The 27352-nt window shown below is 41.2% G+C and overlaps 1 protein-coding gene across 1 annotated transcript; it reads right to left on the bottom strand.

The window, feature by feature from the left end:
• Positions 1–19: 19 nt before the first annotated feature.
• Positions 20–27295, bottom strand: kif18a (kinesin family member 18A). The gene is made up of 17 exons (XM_079997283.1): positions 27217–27295; positions 25432–25767; positions 24199–24356; positions 23814–23918; positions 22921–23031; positions 22582–22779; positions 19211–19387; positions 19000–19074; positions 18407–18504; positions 15136–15298; positions 11449–11613; positions 9984–10105; positions 9568–9827; positions 1541–1919; positions 609–686; positions 351–445; positions 20–175 (listed from the first exon to the last, which is right to left on the bottom strand). Exons 2-17 carry the CDS (start codon positions 25745–25747, stop codon positions 39–41), a joined length of 2637 nt encoding a protein of 878 aa, XP_079853409.1. The 5' UTR covers positions 25748–25767; positions 27217–27295; the 3' UTR covers positions 20–38.
• Positions 27296–27352: the final 57 nt, after the last annotated feature.

Raw genomic sequence — 27352 nt, forward strand, 5'->3', positions numbered from 1 at the left:
GAAAGGGAGATGCTTATTTAAAAACAGCCAGACTGATTTCACAGATTCTTGGCCACTCGCTTGATCTGCTGGGAGGTTTTACAGAAAAGTGACCTGGACTTTTGAACTCCAACAAGGTTAATGTTGCCCTCGGAGATGCTCCTCATAACTCTTCTGGGCTTGTTCTCGTCTGACCCTTTGGAGGCAAAGCAAAAAAAAAAAACAAGAATAAAACACGTGGCGCACATACAGGAGTAGGGGTCATATTTTCCATCTAAGGGCCACATTGTGATATGAAAGTGCACAGGAATGTTTCTAAATTTTTTCAGATTTGTGCGGGGAAATGGATTTTTCTTTGTGTTGACACTTACCAGTGAAACGATTGACTCGCAAAGGTCTCCCGACCACCGTGGAGTCGTGTTTAACACGCTTGGGCGCTGAAGTGTCCTGCAATTCTGCGTTGACGCTGTTGGTAGACGATAGATAAAAACGAAAACATATTGAAATGATTTTGGACGATTATAAATTGAAATAAACAAATACATTGAAAGTTCAAGTACAGCTTCGGCACCAAGTCAAATGGGCCAAGGTGTTCATACTATCTATCTTGAGCGCCACAGTAACTTTACCCATTCAATTTCCGCTTTCCTTGGGCCGCTGATGTCATCGCCATATAAGGTGGTTTGACACGTCTCATGTCCTGCAACCTGTAAGGCCAAGAACAAGAACACATGTCATTAATTTGACCCTGTACATCTACTGTAAAGCAGCAGACTTTCCACTAAAAGTGGAACATAAAGTTCTTCCACAGGGATGAGTGGCTTGTCGTGCCTGCTGCCTTCAGTGTCATTCTACCCAATCATACAAATGTCCAACCCCATTATGCCCGTATGAGTCTCAGGCCTCCTGTCTCAAACCCTGCACGTCATCGGTTCCATTTTGTCATTAAGCTTTCACAAAAAGTAGTCAAAGTTCAAAATGGTGTGTGACATTCTTGCAAGGGTTCCTGCCACTTTGGTAAAACCTGGTGATTTTAGCACCGAGGGATACTCCAAAATGATCTGTCCTCGTCACTTACCTGTGATGTATGTAGCAATGCCTTCAGTTATAATGGAAGTAAACACAAAGTGTCACTCAGCTAAGAATTTTGAGAATTGACATAACAGCTCATTGTTATGAGAGATTGATGTGGTAATATTTAGATTCAGGTGCACCGTGAATTGGGTCTATTCAGCTCGGCCCGGTGCACTAATCATCCACCGCAAACCCCCATTTCCTTGAATTAAGTGTGAGCGTGTTTAAGTAAAACTAACATCATATTGATCGTACAACATTGTGCGTTAGTAGAAAAATATCTATCATAGCTTGGGCATTGCTGAAAGAAGATCTTTGTGTGTTTGCTGGTTATGGTAATACTGCAAATGCAAGGGCTTTCATCAGTGGGCCATATGCTCAATCCCCTGTCTTACTTCATTCAGCGATAGTGACCTAACAGACATTTATTTGAATTAAAATCTTCGAGATTGGCACTTGAAGAGGAGGCCATGGACATAATGTTCACCTGTTAGAATTTGGCAGAGGATCCTTGGTCTTGGAAAGCTGTAGCGAGTTACAAGGGACTGAAATGTCACTGGAATTTGATCCCTGACAGGGGCTGGTGGTGTACACCACGATGGTTGAATCAGCTGCGGTTTGATCACCGCTGTCGCGCACTTCAAAGGTCGTGTTGGGATCATCGGCGGGAGGCGGGCAGGACGGCGCGGTCAAAGTGCTTTTCGGAGCGGGTTCCAGTGTGCACTGGAGGGGGAACGTGCCCTCTTCCCTGTCTTGAGGTGTGGTCAGACCAACGGTCCCGGGGCTGTGCGGGGGCAGCGACATAGACAGCGCTCTCCTCGTGGGATTCCTAAAAGATGTTCTCTGCTTCAGGATTGACTGGGGCCCTGTGCCGAGAAAGCAAAACAATCATTGGCATTCTATGTAAACAAAACATTCAAGTCTCATACAATATGTCAATTATAATAGTCATAAGTATGTGCATATAAACACACACACACACACACACACACACACATAAATACACATATATAATAACCACTACTCTGCTCTCTCTATATCTATATCTATATCTATATCTATATATATATATATATATATATATCTATATCAGAATGTAATATTTCCTAAAACGGTCTGAATTTGGACAGCAGAGCAGGATGAGAGGGCAGTGATAAATGGCCCTTTTCTGTTGCAGAGTAGTGGTTCTGAGCAATAAATGGCGGCAGAGTTCCTTCAATCGCATATTTCTGGCTTGTAGGGGATTAATACATGCATGAGCTGCTATTTCTGGTAGAGGCTGTACTGAATTAGGGTCGCCTGGTTGCTGCCGCCCGTTTTTTATAGCGCGTCTTTTCTGGTTGGTGGGGCAGAGGAGTTTACGTCTGTTGACGTTTTTCTGCCCTGCTGTGGATCTGCATTTTCATGAATGAAGCTCAAGAGGGGTTGGGAGCGTTAGATGAGATAGATAGGGAAGAACAAACAGACAGGAGGGGGAGGGTGGGAGCAGAGACACACAGCGGGAAAGGAGCTGGAGTTGAAACAAAAGCCAGATATTTGGAGCAATGAGGACAATAATCTAGGAAAGGAAAAGGGGGCTGAAGCAAGAGCATGGCTATAAAAAAAAAAAGATGGAGAAAGAGGTGAGGTGAGAACAAAGGAACAACAAAGACGTAGAGGACGGACGATCGGTGGGGACAGAACTGATGAGGTCAGATGAGATTCTGATCAGAATTCTGCAAGCGTCCTCGTATGTATTTCAATCAAATTGAGGAACCGCTGCGCTCCTGTGCATATTTTGATTTGCGTTAGAGCCACTCCACAAACAGTTAAGTCCCTTTCAGAATCCCAGCCATCTCTCAAAAAAATAAAAGCCAGAGAGACAGGGAGGGAGAGAGAGAGAGAGAGAGAGAGAGAGAGAGAGAGAGAAAGTGATTGGCTTAGCAAGCTGTGGGGTGGAGCCAAATTCTAGAATATGCTGCATTGGCTAACAGTAACAGCTGAGGGAGCATAAATAAACCTAAAAAAATAGCCCAAATAAATAATTATTCTCCCTCTATGGCTTCAGTGTCACACCTTCCATTGACTAAACTGACACTTGCTTGAACAACTGTGCACGAGTGTCTGGCTGTGCAAAAGCACACAAAAGACACCAAATACAAAGGAACAATTAATTATATTTTTTCAAACTATTTAGCCATAACATCTGTTAAATAGCAGATCAATACATGAACCCAGCAGAGCATGCACATTGTATATATAGAACACTTTAAAACAGGAGAGACCAATGGGGTTCATTGTTAGGACAAAATGTCAAATTATTTAGGATATTCTGTGGCATAAAACAGGTTTCAGGTGTCATTTCCATCCAATTTTTGTATTGTTTCTTGGGCACTACAATAATAAATGCTAATGAAATAACTGTGCACTTTACCTCAGGGATTTTGTGAAAGGCGTGACATTTAAATGTGATTTAATGTTCGGTAGTCATGACTCATCTGTAAACTTGCTGCTTGACTGAGGCCGAGTTGCTGTGAGAAGAGCTTGTCGAAAAACAAACTTTATTCATTTTTAATACTTTTCTCAATACAACTCTAAGCAACCTTGCTTTTCCTGAATTACATGAGAATGGAACTATTTGCGAGGCTATTCTGCTACTTGTTAACATTAGGTCAAATGCCAACGCATGTTGGCATTTGACAAATCATCGCCACTGTGTTTATCCCGTCCACACATCCCTCTGTTGCAGTGAACTTCTTTCAATCATAGGCAGTGTGCAGGCATACTAGTGGGCACATCATGCACTTTAAATATTCTAAATGCCTGAAATTGTGGATTCAAAGCTGGGTTGAGTGATCATTGAAACATTGCTTTAAACATTTTCTTTTTAAGTCACACAGGCTTAAGGATCTCAGCAGTTAGCCTAGTCCCATTTCATATATTTAGTGTAGTCTCAAAAAAATGCAGCTGAAAAAAATGATTCAACATCTAGTTGAATCACAATTCATTTTAACTGGATGTGCAGTTTAATCCATCAATTTTAAAGCCATGACTTATAATGTGAGTTAATAGTAACTACTGATTAATTCAACTATTCATGAGTCAATAGTTATTTAAACTGTCGTGTGTGTACATACAGGCTAGAGTCAGTGGCGAGGTAGTGAAAATGTAGGCATTGACTTTATCATATAGGATATTCATGATTTTTTTTTCTGAAAGAATTGAACAAAGCCAGTTAGGAGAGATTTAGGAACATTTGTCGTCATATATATTTATTTGGGTTTCGGTCAACCGAATATTTCAGCTTCCCGAACAACTGTCCGTAGGGTTTTGGTAAATGAGGTTCTACAGCTGTGAAGGTTTAGTTTTGGCTGCTCACTTTACGGCAGCAAATAAGTTGCGGGCCTATTTGTCCATTAAAGGCAGAGAGTCTCCAGTGAGAGGATTACACAATCCCTCGCAACATCAGTGGAATTAACTCTAGCTTAATGGGGCCATACACAGCAAGATATACTTTTATTTTCCATGTGCATCTAAACATTGTTCAGATAATCTCTGATGATTAATATTTGAAACTTTCTTCATGGTGTTAATCTATATATATTAGATAAAAATAGCAATACAAATGCATGGAAAAGAAAAAAATATCTTCTGTGAAACCAAGTATGCCTTTAAAAGTGCCAATCTGGAAGACTTTCATTGAATTAAATGTCTGTTAAGTCACTATCACCGAATGAGGTAACACAAAGGTGACTGGGCCTTAGGACCACTAATGAAAGCCCTTGCATTTGCACTATTCTTAGTATGAAGAACCGGGCGTCTGCGGCAACTTTACCCGCCATGCATTCACATCACAAGCGGCACAGTTAGTGAGGCCTTTTCCATCAGCCAGCGGTGATTGGTCCAACAGAGAGTGTAGGCGGAGCAAATGCAACAGGCTCGCTCTTCAACTCGGTTGTGTGTGAAGTGGCGTACTGCAAGTAAAAGTTTACTATGGCTTATCATGCACAGAAAAGTTTGATGACTACTGACGATGGAACCTCAAAAACGAGAAATCCAAAGAAATACAAACAACCTTGACGTTTAGATGAACAGTCAAAAAAGCAAAGCGACCGTGAGCGCGAAAAACCAGAGTCATCATCGAAATTGCCTTTGGATTGGCCCAGGTGCTGATCACCAACTGACTGACAGGCAAAACTGTTTCGATCTCTGGGATGTGAGGTCCAAAAACACACCTGCAGTTAATGCTTTTCGCCATAGGTGCCGCCAAAAACAAACAAACTGAAACGGAAATCTTCGAGATCGCCACTTTAAGTATGTTAAAACCATCAAAATGGCTTCAATTAGAGCTATTATTGGCAAATTATTAAAAGGTAAGCAAAATGTGGATGCAAAGGGGACGAGGATGATTTTGGCAACCAAAGTGATCAGTTGTGAAACATTTCAACTAACTGCAGTAAAATAAATGCAACTGCCCTGTGTTGTTATAAGCTCTTACCCCTCGGGTATTTATGGTTATGGATAGTCTACGGACTTATTAAATAAAATAATGGTGTTATTCTGTCGAGAGTGCCAGAATCAGGAGGATCTGATTTCCATATTATAGTGCTGGCATCTGGCCATCGTGGGCAGGGATGCAGGTTAGCCCATACACTAACAGCTTTTCTACAATGTTGACGCTGCCGTAAGTTACTGTTTAGAAAATGATATGTCCTTGGTAATATGTTATTGTGATGATGATGAAAATAAAATAATAATTAGGCTAATTCTGTGAATAGAACCAAAGCTGGAACAAGACTTGCATTGCATGCTGTTAAAGTACATTATCAGAACCAAAAGAGATGGAACATGAGGTGGTAATATAAAAGGATAATACAAAACACAAAGTAAGTTGCAAGTGGAAAGTTACGTTGCAGTCAGCCAGATATGATGCTGAATTGTAGCTGCTCTTTGCCCTTTAACTCCAGAGAAAGCTATGCGTTTTGGAAGCAGGGCTCTCAAAGCAAAACAAAGCAAAAATAAATAAAAAAATAACATAAAATATATATTTCTTTTTGACCCAACCTGCTGCATATCAACATTTTATACTTTACAAAAGAGCAAAGACAAATGTAATACTTCTTTTATATAATATTTTATTTCTTCTTCGTAGCCAAATTTCCCACAATGTGTTTCTATAAAACATATACCACCTGGCCTGCAGGCAATGTCATTACAGTCAATTTGGACTGCTATATTTCACAAACTCCCTGGATGTATTTCCCCAATGGTACTTTATGTGTGGGTTTCCTCCCTAAAAGTGGTTTGGAAGGCTCACCAGATTTCATTACTTAACTTTGGACCAGAAGATGAATTCTGAGCAGCCTAACAGTAAATCAAGTTATGTTTCATTTACGTTTTGAATAGGAAGTTTGTTCTGTGGGCTAGTGCGTCTTTAACAAAGAGACTTTCTCTTTAATGGTAACTACTAAAAACATGTGAACATTTTGGGAAGATTTAGAAATCGACATAATCCTGGGTAGTTAGTACGTGATAAAAATCAATTGAGCTTGAGCAGTAAGATGTTAAGCAGGGATTTTAGATTCGATTTTGAGACTGGAACGAACAGGACGGGGCGATAGCCGAGGCAATTAGGCGCCTGAGCATCAAAAGCCGCAACTGAGAAACAAAACAAAACAACTCTTACCACAAATACCAGTTTCTGTAAAAGAAAAAAAAAACTAACAAAAAACAGATATTGTAAGTGAAATTTTTCCAAAAGCTTGAGATTGCTTGGCTAGACCCGACAATCCATCATGTGGGAAAGCTATAATAGTAGTGCGTGTTTTGAATACAGTGAGTTTCATTTTTTTGTTTTGGGTGGGTGGGGGTTGTCAACTAGAAGTTTAAATTGGTTGTGGTATTAGCCACATCCTTTGAATCAAAAGGATCTTTAGGTAAGTTGTGAAGAGAAATTCCTTTCTCCTAAAATGGAGTAATCTGCCGTGTCTGGTGAGACAATTTATTATTAGCAATTATCAAGCAACTGCCACTACAATGCTATGACCTAGTTAGCTTCCTCATTAAAGGGAAAGGCATAACGGACGGACGCATGCACGCACACACGCACGCACACACGCACGCATGCACTTAATTTAGAAATACATGAAGTTTGCATGTTTTGTTTGGCAATACCTTTGTAGTTCTTTTAATGGGATTTTCTAGACGTCCTATCTTGACATGTGTTTGAGGGTGCGAACTAGAACGCAAACCTCCATCACAAAAGGCCACAGTCGGGTTTGAACACGGGACGCGCTCTCGCTGTGAAGCCACTGCGCTAACCACTCAAGCCGCCACGCCCCCCAGCCTCTCCGACTCACTCGGCAAGTTCGCTTTGATTGACACGCGCTACCGGGGGAGGCGCTGATGTGCTCTCTGAAAACCAATGAAAAGTTGGCAAAGGAGGTCAAGGTCAGAGGAGCAGGAGGAGGTCTGGAGCCTTGCCGTGTGTCTGAAGCTTACTGATGCCGGACGTACACTCACGCAGGCCGGCACGCACGCACACACGCGCACACGAACACGCACACACAGACAGACACACACACACACACACAGACACACACACAGACAGACACACAGACAGACACACAGACAGACACACAGACAAGCGCGTCCGGTGTGGGTTTCATGATTATGATAAGCTTCGTGTTTGACGCAGCGTAGGCACTTGCACTTGTCTGGTGTTGGGAGGACATCGGGATTCTTTAACATGTCAAGAAGAAACTGTGATGTACAGTTTTGTCATTAACATTTTTTATTTTTTTTTTAATTTCCTATGGTTACTTACATATTACTCAGCTCTACTTGGCACACTAGGGATTTCTTAGGGAACTACAACTCCCCTTACAGCACAAGTGGCCGAAATTGAAATGCGTTTGTATGTGAAATGACCTTTTATCTCCTTCAAACACTAAAATGAGGTGCGGTCAAAACAGGTTTGAAAAGAAGCTCGAGCAGGACAAAGACTGGCTAGGCTGCTGCCATAGTAACCAAAGTAATTCATATTTTTAATAGGTAAACTACATTAATTCCTGTGTTGGCCGTAGCATTTCATGCCTCTTTAGCAACACTCAAACCCGAGCTTTAACGTAGCTTAGTTTTACCTGTAGTAGAATTGTGAGTACCGTATGTATGACCAGGGGTCACGAAGGCTCAGTGTCAAATTACAGAGCATTACAAGATTAAAGAGCCTGAGCCGAAAAAAAAGTACAAAATATATAACAAAAGGAAAACGGAACGCAGTTCGGCCAGAGGACAGGTGCTAAGTGCACTGGCTGACAAATGCACACTCTCATCGCAAAAGCCTATTGTGCGGCTCCCCCCCCCCCCCCCCCCATCCTATTGTGTGTTACGGCGTATACGTGATAAAAGGCGGCTGTTGCTTGGTCTTGAGGGACCACAGAACAAAATGTTAGACCTAAATTAATCAAATTAATGCTTCTGTTGAAAAGAGAACCAAGTAATTACTGGTATTTTATTATGATTGCTGTCGAGTCTCTGTCTGGGTTTTCCCACCTTTTCGACATGGTATAACAATGTTAAAAGACTGAAGCACTGAAAAACCACTGCTATTCTTTGAACCCACGCTATATAAAAAACACTTTCTGGGGCCTATTCATTTGACTGTGGGTTTGTTGTTGTGCTGTCGTCAGCGCACCTTTCACGTCTGATTTTGTCTCACAAAGCGTTGCAATTCAGAAACCATCGTCATCATCTGAACGCCAACGCATCAAACAGAAACACTGGAAACGATACATGACATTGCTCTGCGGGATAACGTAGCGTTATCTTTAAGAAATACTCCATTTCCATGCTTGTCCCGGTGGCTTAAGTTGCTCCCTTTCAGACCGGAATAAAGTCTCAAGCACCCCTGATCTAACTGTAGGTCCAGTCATTTTTGCTTTCCCAAATGCCGTTTTCAAGTATGACAGACCGTCCAGAAACACCGAATTATTCCTTGTTGTGCCCTCCGGCGCGTAAAAGTAAGGCTGCCTGTTACACTGAACGTTCTCTGTGCAGATGTTCTGAGTCTGACCATTGAAAGACAAACACCACCGGTCCCTGTCGGCTCTCGCTGGCTCTCTGTTCCTTCTCTTGCTAGCTGTGCGCTGCCTGGAGGCTCCCTGTAGTTTATACGTCGGCGGGGAGCAGAAGTGAGCTACGCCGCTACAGCTGGCGTTGGCGATGCATATAACATTGTGTTCCCTTAACATGCAAAAAGGGTTGCTACCGGGCTGTTAATTTAATTTAGCTGATTCTCCCCAAATAGAAGAATATCATTTATATATACCATAGGACACAGGCCAAGCTTGTAAAGAATGTGTATAAAAAAAACACTGCATTTGAAACTCCCTTTCTCTATATACAAGAATTTAAATCAAATGTAGACTTATTTTTCCAGTGTGTCAAGGTGTATTTATTATATGATGTTTATCAGATCTTTATGTGATATTTGTCAGATCCAGGTCTCGGAAGAGGCGGGTGAGGGTGACTTACTGCAGGGACTATTCTGGTGGTAGCGCAGGTTTGAAAAAGACAGGAGGGGCACCAGGTCCCTGCTGTCGTCTGCTTTCTTCGGAGCGCCTTCACCTTTCTGATCCGGCTCGGCTTCCTGGTCCGCCCAGACGACTCCTCGCTCCCTGAGCACCAAGTGCTCCACTTCTTGGTTCTCCGTGTAGTCGGTGGTTGTGACGAGTCCGGCTTGGCGCAGGATTAAGTAGTGTCGACTCCAGCCAGGTAACAGGACGTTCATCATTCTGAAAAATAAATAAATAATAAAATAAAGAGGAAAAAATGTCACACTATTTTGTTTATGTTTTTGTTTGTTGGATATTATGTATCCAAAGTCAACTTCAGTTCAGACTTCTGCTCGTGAACATGCGCGAGAGCTGACATTAGGTCAGTCAACCTACTTGAGCATGTGCCTGTTCTCCTGATCCTGCAGCGCAGCAAGCCGGATCATCTGCTCGTAGTGTTGTTTCAGGTCGTTCACCTGCAGCTCCAGTCTGTGAGCGTGAAGTTCCTTCTCCAACACCTGGACAAGGAGGGGGCACGGACAGTGAGACTAAGGCCTTCGTAGAGGAGGCACGCGGCGAGCTGGCACTCGGAGCAGGCGGAATTAATACAGAAAACATGTTAGCCGCAGGTCAGCATAACACAGGGCGGCGTCAAAGCTTTGTTTTCGGCTTCTTGTGAGAAGCTGGGTGAGGAATAAAAAAAAAACAAACAAAAAAAAAAAAAAAACCTCTCTGACGTAAAATAACTACGAAACAACAGCCGCGAGAACATTTGAGCAGCGGATGCGTCATAGTTCTGGGCCAGTTCCTGGAAAGGATAAAGAAGGAAAAAAATAACATAGACATGGTTTTAGATAACTGGCTGCCGTGTGAAGGATGAGTAAAGGGTATTGATTTATTCTCTAAAGTGATCCACGAGTGAGCCGAAGAAATAAAATGAGCACGGTTCTAATTACTGGCAGAGCAGATGGGAAGAAAACAAAGACAGTCACGACACCCGAAGAGGCACAGCCTACCTTCCAAAATAAACAAACAAAAGTGCACAGAGACCCGGTTTAAGTACCAGAAAGGCCAAAAGCCAACACAGAGGCATATTACTATATTGTTTACGTATCCAAAACTCTGCTTATCTTGCGACGCGCATGGCTACGATCACGGCTACACAATGCTACATCCCCGTCAGAACGTGTCAAGTGCTTTAGTACATCTCAAAAAAATGTCTCCCTGATAACTCAAAAACAAATAAACAAAAAAATAAATAAATACATTCTCTATGGCCTCATGTGCAGGTAGCTAGCCCCGTTCAAAATAGAAATTTCATGCTTGGAGGCTAGATGCAAATTCTGCAAAGATGTTAAGCGTGCATACACAGCTGGAAACACCTTGCCCAAAATAGGAGATTTAAAAAGTAAAAAAAAAAAAAAAAAAAACTAAAATGAAACTGAAATTTTTATTTTAAGCAGCAGTAATAATCAAAAAAAAATTCTCAGCAGTAATTAAAAAAATAATTATTCCTCGCCACATATGTAAATAATATTGTGGCCTGTTTGTTGTAGCCAGAAAATAAATCCAAAGCCAAAGCTCCTGGAATTAAGATGGATAAGATAACACTTTTTAAATCCCCAGGGGACATTCGGGAAGAGACCGTGAATAAATAAATAAAATACATAATATGCTGGGGAGGTGTACTGCCTTAATTTCACAGGAGCCAGGCTAGCCAGGCTCGGAGCTAGGCTAGTTGTTTTGAATCCGGGCAAGATAGACAAAAAGCTCATCTCCACCAAAAACTGTGAGTATCCCCTTCAAGCAAAAGCCAAATGGTTTGGTTGGTGCTTTTGGACGGAAGTGAGGTGAGAGGTACCTCTGGCGTCTGGGCGTTCTGCCCCAGCAGCTTCATCTCGTTCTGGACACGATGGAGCCAGCCGTCGTTCTCCAGGAAGCGCGCCTCCGCCTCCTTCAACTTGTTCTGGATGTGCTGCTGCTGCGTGCGCAAGGAGGCCATCTTACGCTCGTGCTTACAGGTGGCCTATTGGGAAGCAAATAAAGGGGAAGCTTCACTGAAAAAGCAACATTAGACCGCTTTAAAGAGCGGGTCTGCCCATTTTAAACCCATGTCGTGTTTCGGAATAGGTCCCTGCCAAAAAATACAAATATTCTTAGCTCCGCAGACATGAAAGCAGGGATGTTCCGAACGACTAATTTCCCTGACGCTGAAACGGAAGTTTAAACTAAAGACTAGTCCAAAAGTAAGAAAACACTTAGTAAACAGTCAAAATTTATTTTGCATGATTTAATCAATTAGGTTAAACATTGCCCGAAAAATAATTGCGTAAACTATAAGAGCCATACGAAAACGGTTAATCACATTCTTCAATAATCAAATCGTTTTTTTATGAAGCAACATCTGAATATGTAATTTAAATGTGTACATTAATTAAATAATAATAATAAGTTTAACCGCCTAGTATTTCGGGTGCCGACTGGTGAGAGTAGCAACGTTGAATCGACTAGTCAACTAATCGCGCACGTCCCTACACGGAAAGTATTTGGATATATTATAAAATGGCAAAATTACATTTAACTTTGGTTTCAAATTACATTACTGCTCTTTCACAGCTAAAATGTTCATGTATCGTATTTTTCTAAAGGGAAATTTGAACTTCCTGTTGCCATCAGGGAAAGGAATGTACCGTTCAGGCCAAAGGTGATTAGCAGGCGGACTGTGCATTATTAAACATCAAATGACTCAGCGGTCAGCTGTGTCTGCTATCATGTCTCTGGAATCTTCCTGTAATGTTAGTGTCACGCACTGCGCTCGACATGCCATGTCACACGCTCAGTGTTTACAGATGTTTGCATGAAGATCGCTTTCAATTCCAGGCGGTTGAGTGTCGCAACGAGTGTAAAATTGAGCCATGGCTGGATGTGGCTCATGTTTTCGTACATTAACTGTGTGCTTTTCCCCCCCCCTTTCTTTTTCTTTAATACAAGAACAAAATTCCCACAGTGAAACCGACAACTTGCAAGCTGTCGAAAGTTCAGCTATAAAAGAGTTAAAATGGTCTGTAATTGCCTGCCTCAACCTTTTAACACAAGTGTTGCAGAATGGCCTTTAAGTGAAAAATGCTCTGAATAGTTCAACATGCTCATCATTAAGATTTCCATTCTTCTATCACAAGTAAATAAAACTATTCAAAACAATAAATACACACCGATCAGCCACAATATTAAAACCACTGACAGGTGAAGTGAATAAAATTGATCATCTCGTTCCAATGGCAACTGTCAAGGGGTGGGATATATTAGGGGCACAACGGATCACAAAACTCACGGTTTGCATTGTATCACGGTTTTGAGTCACTGGTTGGATAATTTTTCGGATCAGTTTATTTATTATTATTATTATTATTATTATTATTATTATTATTTTAAATAAATAAATAAATAAATAAATAAATAAATAAACAAACTACAAAAAAAAAAAAATAATAATTATAATCATAAAAAAAGGGGAGACAAATTTAACTTTGCTTTCCATTTATTCTGTAAAACAGTTAAAGCAAGGAACTTTTTCCCAAGGTCCTAAATAAAAACAACGTACAAGATATCCAAAGTAAACTAAATGCTAAAATATTAGTATACTAAATAAAATATTCAAAATGTATTGTTAAATTAAAGTGCAATATGGGGCACGTGTGATACCTTCTTCCTTTAAACATGGTATTGGATGAAAAAATATGATTAGATCCGCCCCCAGTACCTGAATTTAATTCCAATGAGAAACCAGCATCATGTTAAATTTCTCACATTTATAACAAACTAAATTTCATGAAAATCAGTTCAGAATCATGCGCGTTACAGACAATTTTGTAGGGAAGTCTGCATCACTCAATACACATCATATAAACTTACTAGCGGATCTTGACCAATCCAATATCCAATATGGACGCACAGACGTGCATTTACACGTCGCAAAGTAGCAGCAACTTAGCACGACGTACTGTGAACCAATCATTGCGCTTCAGAGTAAAACACAGCGCCATCTGTCTTATCTCTTCTTTTCATTTGGGGAATTATGACTTTAAAAAGTAACAGCGGCAGAAAAACTGTATTTCACTATGATGGTTAATTTTTCCAGTTGATCTGCGGTTCACATGCTACCATGGGGGGGGGGCGATCTGTACGGATCATGGATCAACTACGTTGCAACTATGTTACCTTGCTGTTACACCACAAGGATGTATTAGGCAGCAAGTGAACTGTCAGTTCTTGAAGTTGACATCTTGGAAGCAGGAAAAATGGGGAAGCGTAAGGATCTGGGCAACTTTGACAAGGACCAAATTGTGATGGCTAGACGACTGGGTCAGAGCATCTCCAAAACAACAGGTCATGTGGGATGTTCCTGGTATGCAGTGGTTAGTACCTACCAAAAGTGGTCCAAGGAAGGACAACCGGTGAACCGGCGAAAGGGTCATGGGCGCCCATGGGCTCATTGACGTGCGTGGGGACTGAACACTAGCCTATCTGGTCTGATCCCACAGAAGAGCTACTGTAGCACACATTGCTGAAAAGGTTAATGCTGCTATGATAGAAAGGTGTCAGAACACACAGTGCATCACAGCTTGCTGTGTATGGGGCATCCGTAGCCGCAGACTGGTCAGGGTGCCCATGCTGACTCCTGTCCACCACAAAAAGCATCTACAATGTGCATGTGAGCCTCAGAACTGGACCATGGAGCAAAGGAAGAAGGTGGCCTGGTCTGATGAATCACGTTTTCTTCTACATCATGTGGATGGGCGGGTTTAGGGTCCGACCTGACCGAGCATCTGTAGGATGTGCTGGAACAACAAGCCCGATCCATGGGGGACCCACATCACAACTTCCAGGACTTAAAGGATCTGCTGCTAACGTCTTGGTGCAGATACCACAGGACACCTTAAGAGGTCTTGTGGAGTCCATGCCTCCACGGGTCAGAGCTGTTTTGGCGGCATGAGGTGGAGCTACACAATATTAGGGGTTATTAGTGGTGGTTTTAATGTAGTGGCTGATCAATGTAGAATAAAACTCAAACAGCTTCTTTGACAGCTCTCACAAAGTCGGAAGCCTTTATATTATGCGCAAATATCCTCTGAATATCTCCCAAACCCCTTTTTGGAGATTACGTCAAGTGACATCACAGATTTCAGCAGGCAGGACCAACAATTCTCCCTTCTAAGCTCAACACAGCGAGTGCGTCAAGTGCTCACTAAAATAGATAGAACTGCGAGGATATCAAAGCCAAACTTGAGAAACTGCTCCCATTGATATTCCAAGTAATGTTGTCGTCGGGGCTCAGATGGTTAAGAACAGACAGGAATTAAGGAGCGTCGTCATTGTGACGACAGGAGTGTGAACGAGTGTCAGGAAAAAGTGTAATGCAGCGATGAGTGGATTGATGACTAAGCGATTGTTTTGCTTTTTCCCCCTCCCTTCCTTCCCTTTTTGAAGGGGAGGCAAGAATCTGTGCAAACGGCAGCATCAGCACCATTCTCCCACAGGCAGCCGCTACCTTTTCCGTCCTCTCCTTGGCACACAGGAGCTGGACCTGCTGGTTGCCCTCCTCACTGTGCCGCTGTCGAAGCTCGTTCTCCTTCAGCTGTCTCTCCAGATCCAGCTGGTCTCTCCTGATCCGCGCCCGGCAGGAGAAGATGGTCCGCAGAGATTCTGACAGCCTAGAGAGAGAGAGAGAGAGAGAGAGAGAGAGCAGACCAGCTTGAACATTTCCAGAACCTTCCTCACAACTTTCACTGGAAAAGCCACATTAACAGGCAACAATATATAGTACTTCAAAAGGTACATGTAAATGTCACAATTTTAGTTAGAGGGTTAAAAAAAAGAAGTATATTTTCTGTTGGGGAATGGGAGCTTTAGATTTATAATATAAGGCCAATTCATATTTCTAAATATATACTTTCAGTTAAGTTGAGCAACCTTCAAGGAAATGAGGGTTGATGTACACAAACTCCGACTTTTGCCCGCCCCTCCAAAAATAACAAACCCAAATGATGATTTACAGTGATCTGTTGAAGTTATTAAATGCACTTCCTTTTCTACTCCTGAATGTGTTACCAGCTAGACCAGGAATTGTCTTGAAATGCATTTTAAAATACAAACATTTCATCGACAGCTACAGCCAGAAGAAACAGGGATTTTGCCACATTTCTGATTTATTAGATCCTTACTATACTACACAGGCAATCTCTAATAAATTAGTGCTTGTTGATGAATGAATGCTTGTTTTTTTTTTTTTTTTTTTAAACACAGGCAAGTAAACCCGCTAAAAATATCCGTTAGCCGTTTTTTCCCCATTGCCAGTAGACGAGTATGCCTTTCTTTTTTTCCTGGTGTGTCCCATTAGAAGTCACAAACGCACTGGAAATGGAGGCGTGTCATGTTTCCAGTGTGAGATTGGGGAAAGAAACTCCACGCCGCACTGGCAGCGCCCGATGTGCGCATCAGGCCAGGTCCTGCGGCGGCGGGGAGCAGAGACGCTCCTCTGGTTCAGAGGCCGGCTTTGGGCGGCGCTGGAGCGGCCCGGAGCCCGGCAGGGAGCGTGGCGGTTCTTAACATTTCATGGTCCCGCATGCGGGGAAAAAAGTCAATAACTGATTTTGGATTCTAAACTGGATATGAAATGATCGAATGATACACGGATATTCCTGTATATTTACAAGGGGTAAAAATTTGCGTGTCTACCCGGGTGTCATGTTTCCATTACTGCGGATCAGAGCTGGAGCCGATAAATACCTGTGACTACTGCAGAGTAAATTGCCCCGGGAATGAATGCCGATTGTAACCTTCCCCACTAAAGCCAGATGTTAGTGGGTGTTGCTGGGTTTTTGTCCACTGGAAGAGGTATAATATACCCTACCAGCTTCTTTGCCTTCCAAATTGATGTTTTTTGGCAGTTCTGATGCGTTATACCGTAAACCTTAAGTTTGTCATAACAAATAACCACTTCAAATAAGAAGTTATGATCTGTTTGTCCGAGATTTTTCAGAACTTGGGAGATTTGTCTCCAATGAGCTCGGGTTTTGATGAAAACGGCAACCGTTTTAGACTCCAAAATAAATATTTGCAATTAACAAACGAACTCCGGCTTAAAAGGTAAATTTGTCTTGAAACAATTATCTCAAATCTAGCATCAGACTATTCAACATTTTGCCAAATTATCTGCCCCTTATACTCTCCTAATCTAAGGATTCTGAAGATGTCATTGAGACGGGCACATTCAGGACTTTTCAGTTATATAATTTATTTTGAGATTAAACCGTAGACCAGACACGTGCAAATGCGTTTGCAGCCTGGTTGGGCGAAAGCGCTAGGACAGAAGGGAGAGCAGGCAGGTAAATAAGAAGACTGGAGAGCTGCTGCTGAAATGTGACTGCACTCTCCAATGTAACCCCAGTGACGTAAAAGCCGCCGTGGCCTCGCTAGACTGCTGAATTTTTAATAGCGTGAGAAGCGTGCAGCCTCTCTTCAGAGTCTCCCATTGTGCCAGTTGTGAATTCTGATGCCAGTGAATGAAATGTGTGGAAGTGAGACTCATTCAGCTTTTCCCAACCACACACACACACACACACACACACACACACACACACACACACACACACACACACACACACACACACACACACACACACACACACACACAGAGAGACAGACCAAGAAGACTGGACGAGATGATTTTGCTATTTATGTCCTCCCGATTCAGATAATATTTGGGTGTGAATGTTTGTATAACAAGCCTCGAAGGCATCTGCTCCATTACAAATAGAAATCAATAAATTATCCATTGCTCAAAAGGCAAAGACACCGAAGGTTTACACAACAAACATTCCATGGCATTAGAGGCAGTGCTCTTGAAACCCATTCATTCACATATATGTTCTGCTGCTGCATGTCAGAGAATGCTGCGGCAAGGTCGGGCTGATGTTCTGTCAATGTCACATGCTTAAAACACCCTTAAAAACCACATTCTTCAAACCTCAATGTGTTCATATACTGAGATTATTAATTACAGACGGTCACCGTGAGACCTTTCAAATGTACAGTATATGTTAGCCAAGAACAAGTCAACATCAAATTGCATCTTAAAAACTTTTCCAAGCGTTTGCGGACAGTCACACACACCCACAAGCCACTGGAATTTCATTCATATCCAATGAGCATTTGGCGACAGAGAGAGACAGTAAGCAGAGTCATGGCTGGTGCAGCCATCTCAGCAACTAGAGAAAGTTCAGCAGAGTTTAACTTCTCGCTGGTGAGTGACCAGGTGAAGCAATGGCCGATCAGCAGCATTTTTCTCTGCCAACTGGCCCTGGCAGGGGCTTTGTCGCACAATGCCAAGTCGCTGTGTTGCAGTCTCACATGGGCGTGTCTGCCCGGTGCCATGTGGGCTTTGTTGTGGTGAAGAAGTGCAAACGATGCAGCAGCGAATGCAAATGTCAGTAGGAGTGAGGAGATGCAGTTGGATGTGGACATATTCTTCGTTACATATACATTGGACTACCAGCTTATATTATGACATTCCCTCCCTTGGTGATCAATGAATATTCAATGATGCTTATTAATCACTAAATAAAATTCTCATACCATTGGTCATCACTACAGGTGGAAATGAATGACTTCTGGTGTGAACTTCTCTAGTAGTCTATGTCCAACACATTGCCTCATACTGCTTGTATGAGGAAACGATGGACCTCCATGCACAACAACATTTCTACATCACACCCACTGAAAGGACATTCCTATGTGAAGCACTGCACACTCATACTTACTTCTTAAACTCCACTTGCTCCTGAGAGGAGACATTGGGTGCCGATATGTCAGTCCTCTTCTCTTCATAATCCTTTAGCTTCTGCTTCAACCTAATAATCTTTTGATAAGACAAAACATGTCAAAATTCAGTGACTATGGAGAAAATGCATATTCTCAACAATTTATTTGTAGTGGACTAGCACCATCATTTCATGGCCGATCCAATATCAAGTCCTGATTGAGTACTTTAGAATGGTCTGCGAGTTAATTGCAAGAGCACTTTAACGTGCTCTAACATACAGTCTAACTTAACTCCATAAAGCGCAAATCGTGTTAACGAGAACAGAGGGTCTTGCATACAACCTCAAAGCTAAGTCTAAATTCTGCGTTATCCCACAACAGCCATCCAATCGTCTACGTAAGAAATGTTTTTGAAAACATTGGGGATTGACTGCGATGTACTGATGCAGATAAACTATTTTGTTTGCATAACAGCGTGATGCAGTTTTGAACAGGATCGGCCAGAAATCGAGGAGCACAGAAACAATTCGAGAAGCAGTAGTTATTTGGAGTTACTCTGGAGAGATTTTATGGATGGGGCACGTGCCATTACCTCTTGCCGTTGCTTCTCACATGTCTCCACATACTGGCCAATGTGACTTTTCAGGCTGACAACATTGCTCCTCAGCTGATGAATATTTAAGCAAATGAAATGGGAGAGAAAAATGAATTGCAAAAAAAGGGTCTGAAATCATATTTAGCACACACAGTATCCATTGGGGTAGGTTTGGGGTATACATTTACAAACAAAAACATTTACTGACCGATGACTTAATCTCCTTGGCTCTGTTTGCGTACTTCAGTGTGTTGTGAGTGTCGTCGTGGGATTTAGACGAGGGGCTGATGTTGGCGATCATGACGGTCCTGCAGTTGCCTCCCAACGAGTCCTTAAGCAACCGTGTAAGCTTGCTGTCTCTATACGGAATATGGGTTTTCTTACTCTGAAATGAATGCCAAGACAATAATGCAAATAATAGTAAGTGTGCAGCGTTGCCATTGCACTTCATTTGAGTCACTAAGAGTCTTCAGTAGCATAAATGTAAGTACTGTATCAACGCATACATACACAAACGGGATGGAAATCTCTAGACACTTGATGATTCCATTTAGATTCAAGGTGCCATGCTGCGATTATGAACAAAACCTCAATGCATCTTGACTGTTGATTTCTATATGTGATATTTTTGTGACTATGAGACCACTCGCAGCAACTCATGAAAAAAAAAACCCCACCCTTGCATGACATAATTTCCATTGTTTAATAAAGTAACCATTGGAAGTGTGCCAAGTGATGTGTTCTATGCAATATTTGGCACAATAAAAATTTGATAAGAGAAATAAATGTGTGCATGTAGGTTTACATTTACATGACCCCCAGCATGCCCTGTATCACTAAACATAAATAAAAGGTTCCCTGATGTATGCATTTCTTTCTCTACATTTTTTTTATTCTTTAAAAGTGCCCTCTTTAAAAGTCACAAACTCTTTAAAAGTTAGATTCTGGAGTCAATTGTTAAAGAGAGAATTGTCATCCATTGAAACCATGCAGGGGGTGGAGAAAATAACGGAAATACTTAATAACAATATATCATATCACAATAATATAATAACATATCAATATCAAGGAGTAGGGACACTCTTTGCATTCAGAAAGTCAGGAAGAAAGGGGAGACCAACGCTAGTTTGCAGTAATTTTCCTGCCTGGCCATGCTACTGATCCAAGGTGTTTTGATAAATGCAGAGCAAGAGCTAACCTGCTGTACAACTGTATTCCAGTCATCCATGACAGGAAAGTAAAGCCTGTGTGTTCCTAAAGCAAAGCACATATGCTCTGGGATGATGTCACACACACACACACACAGACAGACACACAGACAGACACACACACACAGACACAGACACACACACACACACACACACACACACACACACACACGCTTAACCGTTTCTGAACTATCAAGCCCCCCCCAAAAATGTTGACCATTAACCAAAATTCACAAACTGAAAGGTCATAAGTATTCATCCCCTTGGCTGAACTACCTCTTCCATCTATTACACCTGGTATTCATTTTAGATACAGAAAGTGTACATGGAGGATTTGGATTAATTTTGTACAATGTGATGGAGTTTTGCCATTGAAGATTTGCCAATTCATCCTTCCAAAATTGATCAAGCTGTGCCAGGTGACTTGGGAGTGGCAGTGGACAGCGATTTTGACGTCTTGCCACAGATGTTTGAGGTGTTAAGGTCAGGACTTGGACCGGGCAACTCAAGGACACCAATTTCCTTTGTTTTGAGCCACTCTCATGGTGCTCTCTGGCTGCTTTTTAACTTTGACATTATGTAAAATGTTCTGTAGCCCAGCTGCAAATAAAAGTGCTATTTCAATATAGATATTTAAAATTTAGAATCTGAGAAAGGAAAAAAATGTAAAAACATTTTTGGGGCCTGAACAAAAATATATACAGAGATAGAGAGAATTTTCAATTTCAGACAAAGACACACATGCACACACACACACACACACACACACACACACACACCACTGTAGTTAAACATAGCAAAACAGATACTTATATATAGAGAACGATCCACATCGAATGAATGTGCGGCGGAAACCAGCTCAGTCTCTAATAATGGCAAAGGAACTGCAGCTGCAAAGGTGAGTCACAATCTCATGGAGATTTATATAGTAGAAATCCATATGAAAAGAAAAACAAACACAGGCCGAGAAAATGATCTCCTCTGGGGTCCGCGGCTAATTAACACTTCTGCTGGCAAAACAATGGCCTACACCTGCATTTCCAGAGAATTTCAATTTCATGTATTTGCTGATTTGACAATTATTTTAAATTAAGCATGATGCATGCTGTGCAGAAAGTATATTGGTTATAGGTAACCCAACCATGGCTGAATTCAAATATTCATTTTTAAAATATTTTTTATTGCAAGAAGATGAGTGAATTTACATTTTATAATGGGAAAAAGCTGCAGTTAAGACTTAAATGGATCCTTTGCGGAGAGGAATGCATTGGTAGCTGGATTTAACTGGGTAGAATGTTTCCAACCATTCAAAATTATAGAAAGCAGTGTTGGCAGAAGGTTAACCAGCAGAAGTTTAACCAGAAAAAGAGAGAATTAAACAGACCAGGAATTTCCTGTGTGCCCATAGTGGGCTGTGGAACACAAAAACTTGTGTATACGATGACAAAACAGGTACAGGTATTCCTTGTTCACTTCACTCACAAGAAAACTGCATTTCACTCAGTTAAAAGAACTTGCACAGGGAAAGACAATATTTTTTGCCACATCACTATATCACAATTGCCAAAATGCCAGCTATCTAGTCTCACATAAGATATTCAGACACATATTGCAAAAGTCTCGAGTGGATTTGTCTCAGGTATTTCCAGGCAACGCTGCATCTAAGAGTGTGCTGCTTCAACTCCACTCAAGTGGTGACCATAAGACTAGACTAATCTAACACTGCTCAGGACAGAGATATCGTCGCCAGAGAAAGATGCAGTCTGGTGGGGACATATCACATTTCCCAATGGCTCTGGCACGTTTGCGCAGCATTTCCTAAATGCATGTGGCCCACTTGTACAGGGTCCCCTGGGACTGGGGCGTAAATGGAGACCACTGGTTGACAGGTTAATGTATGCAACTGGAATAGAATAATACCCAAACACTCAGTTGACTCTCCACTTCCCAGGCCGTTTGAATCATAAGGTGCTTTGTTTTGCTGTATGACAGTTCTACTTAACTTAAAGCACATGATGTAAATATACAATGAATGCCATGATTAATGACAGATTTTGCTTCCAGTTGAGCTTTTGCAGAGAGAAAATACAAAAGGAATAATCTGAACCTAACAGCTAAGGGTAATAGGAAAATGATACTGGCTATATTAGCCCCTAAAATGGCTTTAATCATCGGGCTAGTATGTATGTATGCTGAAAAAGATTCAAATCCCAACAACAGACTTTGGGGTGAGGGCATAGACGATATAAAGTCCCTACATACAAAGTGTGAAATCTAGACATGACTTCATGCAACCTCACTGACAAAATAACCTAAACATCCAAGTCCCTGCTCATTTCCTGTCCCACAATTACACATGGGTTCAACTCACCTTAGGGTCAGCAAGAACATTGATAACATTTCCAAGCGCAAGGAGGGAGCGGTTGATGTTGGCACCTTCCCGCAGACGTGCACCTCTGGCTTTCGTAGCGCTTGCTCTCTCTGAGCCTGCCAGGTCGATCAGGCTCATTTTGGCAATGCAGACATTAGGATTGAGACTGGCAGTCTTGTCCTGCTGCTTCAAGTAAATCTGGACACAAGGACACAGAACTGTTAACACACAGTTCATTTCGGTGGAAATCGAAAAACAAGACAAGGGGGCGTCTCCCGTGCGTGAAGTTCTAGCCATTTTAGTTGATTATTAATGAGTTCACATCCCTCGCTGAAATACCTGGAATACAGCATGGGAGCGTGATGAAGTGGCATTCATATCAGTAGGATGTTGCGTCCTGTTTCGATTTCCAAAATCCAAAGCCTTTAGAAGTTCCTCTGCAGATTTAGGCTTCAGAAAGAGAAACCAGTATGTAAATACATGTTCAATCCCTCAGCAGTCTACATTTAGACACTTCAGCTTTGACGGTTACTTTTCAAACAGGTTGTCACATAACATGCATGACGCTTTGACATTCTGAAAAATGGTGATTGACCAGGACACACTGGATGAGAATTTTGATCTTTGTAATAATAAAAATCACACACACACTGCAAGTAATACCCTGAATGTCACACACACACACACACACACACACACACACACACACACACACACACACACACACACACACACACACACACACACACACACACACACACACACACACACACACACACACACACAATCCAATTAAATGCAAAATGACTACCAATGATCATCAGCTTTGGTTGCCCATAATGTAAAATATATTTTTTGGACTTTGGCATCCAAAAGATACCATTATATATTTTGTTCAATAAATCCAAGCAGCTGGACCCCATCACTTCTTTATTGCTTGCCCATTTTCATTTTACATGATACAGATTTGGTTCTGTCAGCCTAACACATTTTAACAATAACATTTCCCTCTTGTTATTCTATTAATACTGAGACAGCACTAACTTTTGATGGCCGCCTTTATCCGCCAAATCACATGACCTAATGGTTTTCCATTAATTTCTGAGTGAGAGAGGTTGGTGAAAGGTAATGCACTCATTGGCTTAGTGGGGGAATTAAAGCTGTGCTGTTTCTGGCAATCCATCATTCAATAAAACAGACACACCCACTGTAGTGCAGCGTGGGTTACTAACCTGATGCAGAGTGAGGCCTTGAACCACCACTCTTTTCGAATCATCTTCTCTCACTGCCAGAGGACCAACATCAGCCAAAAGGTCTCTGATCTGCTCATTATACACCTGCAAAACAACATGAGTCCCATTATAAATTAATGTATCTGTTATAACTATGATATTTAAGCAAGCTATGAATTTGAGAATGGAAACTCCCGATCCTTAATAGAATTTAAATAGGCCAATATCCTAGTTATGAGAATTCCATATATTATTGCTCTGAAATGCCACTTATAGACAATTAAAGATATCTGAGGTATGTGAACACCAAAACACTGTGACTGTTTTGTGGAACAGATGCCTGGAAACAATAGGAATGTTAAATATGTGTATTTCTATTCCTTACCTCAAGGTACGAGAAAGCAATCTCAAAGACTTTCTCCTCCTTGGCATCATCCATGCGTTTAAACAGCTCCTTCATAGTGCGGTACATGACCCCTGGGTCATTTGGTGAACCCAACATGGTATGTGTTTTTCCCGCCCCAGTGGAACCGTAGGCAAACACTGAAATGAAAGAATGGAGAGATTGAAAGCAATAGGACTAATTGTAATAAACCCCAATTACAACAAAAATTGTAATTAATAGTATTATTTTTAAACAACAGAAATGATTACAATCAGGGATACGGATGCAGGATATTAAGTCCAATACAATGCACATTTACCTTCAAAATAGCAACACTTCAAATCTAGTGATTTCACCCATATTAATGTTCCTTGTGGATTGATTATATTGCAGACCACCCAGATATAATGTTATCAAACCATGCGTTAATAGCCACCTATGTAAAATTTTGGTTTAGTCATTTTTGGGGTGATGTGATATAATTCTGTAAATTTGTGTTGAAGAGCAGATGTCAGTCCCGCGAAAGGGATGCATGCAGCTCTTCTACCAAACACGGTATTCCTTTTTAAGAGCCGGTAGGTTACATGATGGGTTTCAATCTGAGCCCTAATATATGGGGATTTCTTGAGTAAAAAGAACACAATTGCATACCTCACACAAAATTCACATAAGCCCAATAAACTGAGAGTAAGTTTGTCACCATGGTGACTGCGATAAACCTCCTTGTGATTTAACTTAAACCATTGACTTTAACATTGTGTCAGGTTCAGGAGACTAACACAGAACGCTTTCAGAGTGTGAGGATCTGTATTTTTTGTCAAATGCAATGTGTGTGTGTGTGTGTGTGTGTGTGTGTGTGTGTGTGTGTGTGTGTGTGTGTATGTGTGAACAAGTATGATGTGGCTTCTCAGTATGGCACTTTTTGACTTAGTTTTCTGACTGGTCAGACACCAACACTGATATATCATCATCTCATGACTCATCTAACTAAGTATATTCAGCACAATATAAAATAAATGTTTGATTGAACCTCAAAGTATCCATTTTAAACTGTGCAAATTGTCTGGCAGCTACAACTGAATATACAAGAGCTTATTATCACATCAAAAGCATTAGCATGTATAAGAAATGATAAATACTGTATATGTGCTTTTTCTATATTGGACACATGAGGTGAAATGTCTCTCTGAAACTTAAATCAGTTCACAAAAATGCATTTATTACTGTTTTTACCTGTGCAGTTAAATCCATTCAGCAATCCATCCAACACCCCTTTGGTGGTGTTCTCAAATATGTCCTCTTGTGTAGAGTCTTCTCCAAAAACATAGTCAAAAACAAATTTAAGGTCTTTGTTTGCTCTCTTGTGGATGTTCCTATTTTTTAACTTCCGTGCCCCAAAAGAAGACGTGTCCATTTCCTTGGGGTCAAATATCAGCATGTGATTATCCACAACCTGGACAATGCTCTTGAAGTTTTCACAGTTCTCACTGTCGTTGAGCGGTCTGACCCGAACAACCACTTTGACATGGCTGCAGACATCACTTGCCATTATGGCTCCTCTTTGTGACTCTAAAAATGTGAGAACATAAATATGCGTTATCCAATTCTTTTACACAAGTGGCAAAGACAGGTTTAATTGCTTGAAAATATAGATTGACAGAAATGACAAAATAGTAAACAAGTCAAGGGTTGGCTCTTTTTCCCCCCTCTCCTTTCTTAGCTGTAATGCCAAGTGATGACAGGTGTAGAATAGTTTATGATCGAGCAAAGGTTTGCTTGAGAAATACTGGCATTCGCCACAGGGTGTCCGTTAAAAGACAGGTTAAAGAGGATTCCATCTTTATTGATGTGTGTGTGTGTGTGTGTGTGTGTGTGTGTGTGTGTATTTTTTCATTGCGATGAACTGCCACCCACTTTTTGGGCCGCGCCGCAGACTTTCTGCTATGACACTGGCCGTCACCAAGAAGAAACACAATCTTACTTGTGGCTCTAGAGTTTCTTTATAACCTCTATAAACACAAACATTGATAACCTGACACGCATCTGGGGCCTTTTGTACAATAGGGTGGTAGACAAGGATGTCTATGTTTATAGTTATTTTCACTAACATTGTAGTCAAAATAGTTACTGTGTGCTCTAGTTATCTATAAACCTCTGAAATATAACCTAAGTGGATATATTATGAGTACTAACACATGGTTCATGAAAGGGGTACGATAAATGTATGGCACGGATGTCATATTTAAATCGCAGCAATTAAATTGTTCTTCAAACTAGACGGACATCACCCATGTTGTTGTCGTCTATTATTGTGTAAATCTGTATTGGATATACCATTCATCCTCGGAAGGAAAGTGTGGCGTCATCAAAATAATAGGCAATAATAAACAAGTAATACAAATATAAATGGAACATTTTGGCTATATACAACAAACCCAAAAATAATCAAACAAAAACATATTTGGCTATGGACGATTAAACATCAATAACATGAAATTAAATATATACAATAATCATCTGTATAAGCAATGTACTGTCATAAATAGTAAATTGTGCAATTTTGCACGCACACACAGTATACAGTATACAATATATTATATATATATATATATATATAGTGTATACTATACTAAATAAACACGGTATATAATGTACACGCACATGTGTATGCCAGGGTAGAAAATAAATGGTTATAACAACATAAAGTATATAGTATTAAAAACATGAATGTTTTAACAGTCATCCGGTCATCCAAGTCAAGCAGCCGGAGCAGGAATTGTACCGTTTAAACATAATTATCATAATACGACATTTTAGTCTTGAACTCAGCGATTGTTGCAATAGTCGAATGGACAAGACGAAGCTTGCGCTGGAAACGGCACCGCTGCACTAGACTACACGTATTGAGTGCACACGGATTACCGCAGTCGAGATGCTAACGGAAGAAACGTTAGCTTTGTCAACTAATGTGGCTTTTTAACGGCGCTCCCTTCATCGCGACCGTAGCTCATGTCTTACCTTATATTTGGCGTGACTCTCACTTCTTGGTTGTCTTACGAGCGCGTTCTACGGGGGGTATATGTGTGTATATTGTAATATTACCGTTGGTCGGCTCCCAGGACGACAAGAAGCGCCAAGATTTTCAAAAACCAAG

Source organism: Zeus faber (genome assembly GCF_960531495.2).
Source record: "Zeus faber genome assembly, chromosome: 3".
NCBI lineage: Eukaryota > Metazoa > Chordata > Actinopteri > Zeiformes > Zeidae > Zeus > Zeus faber.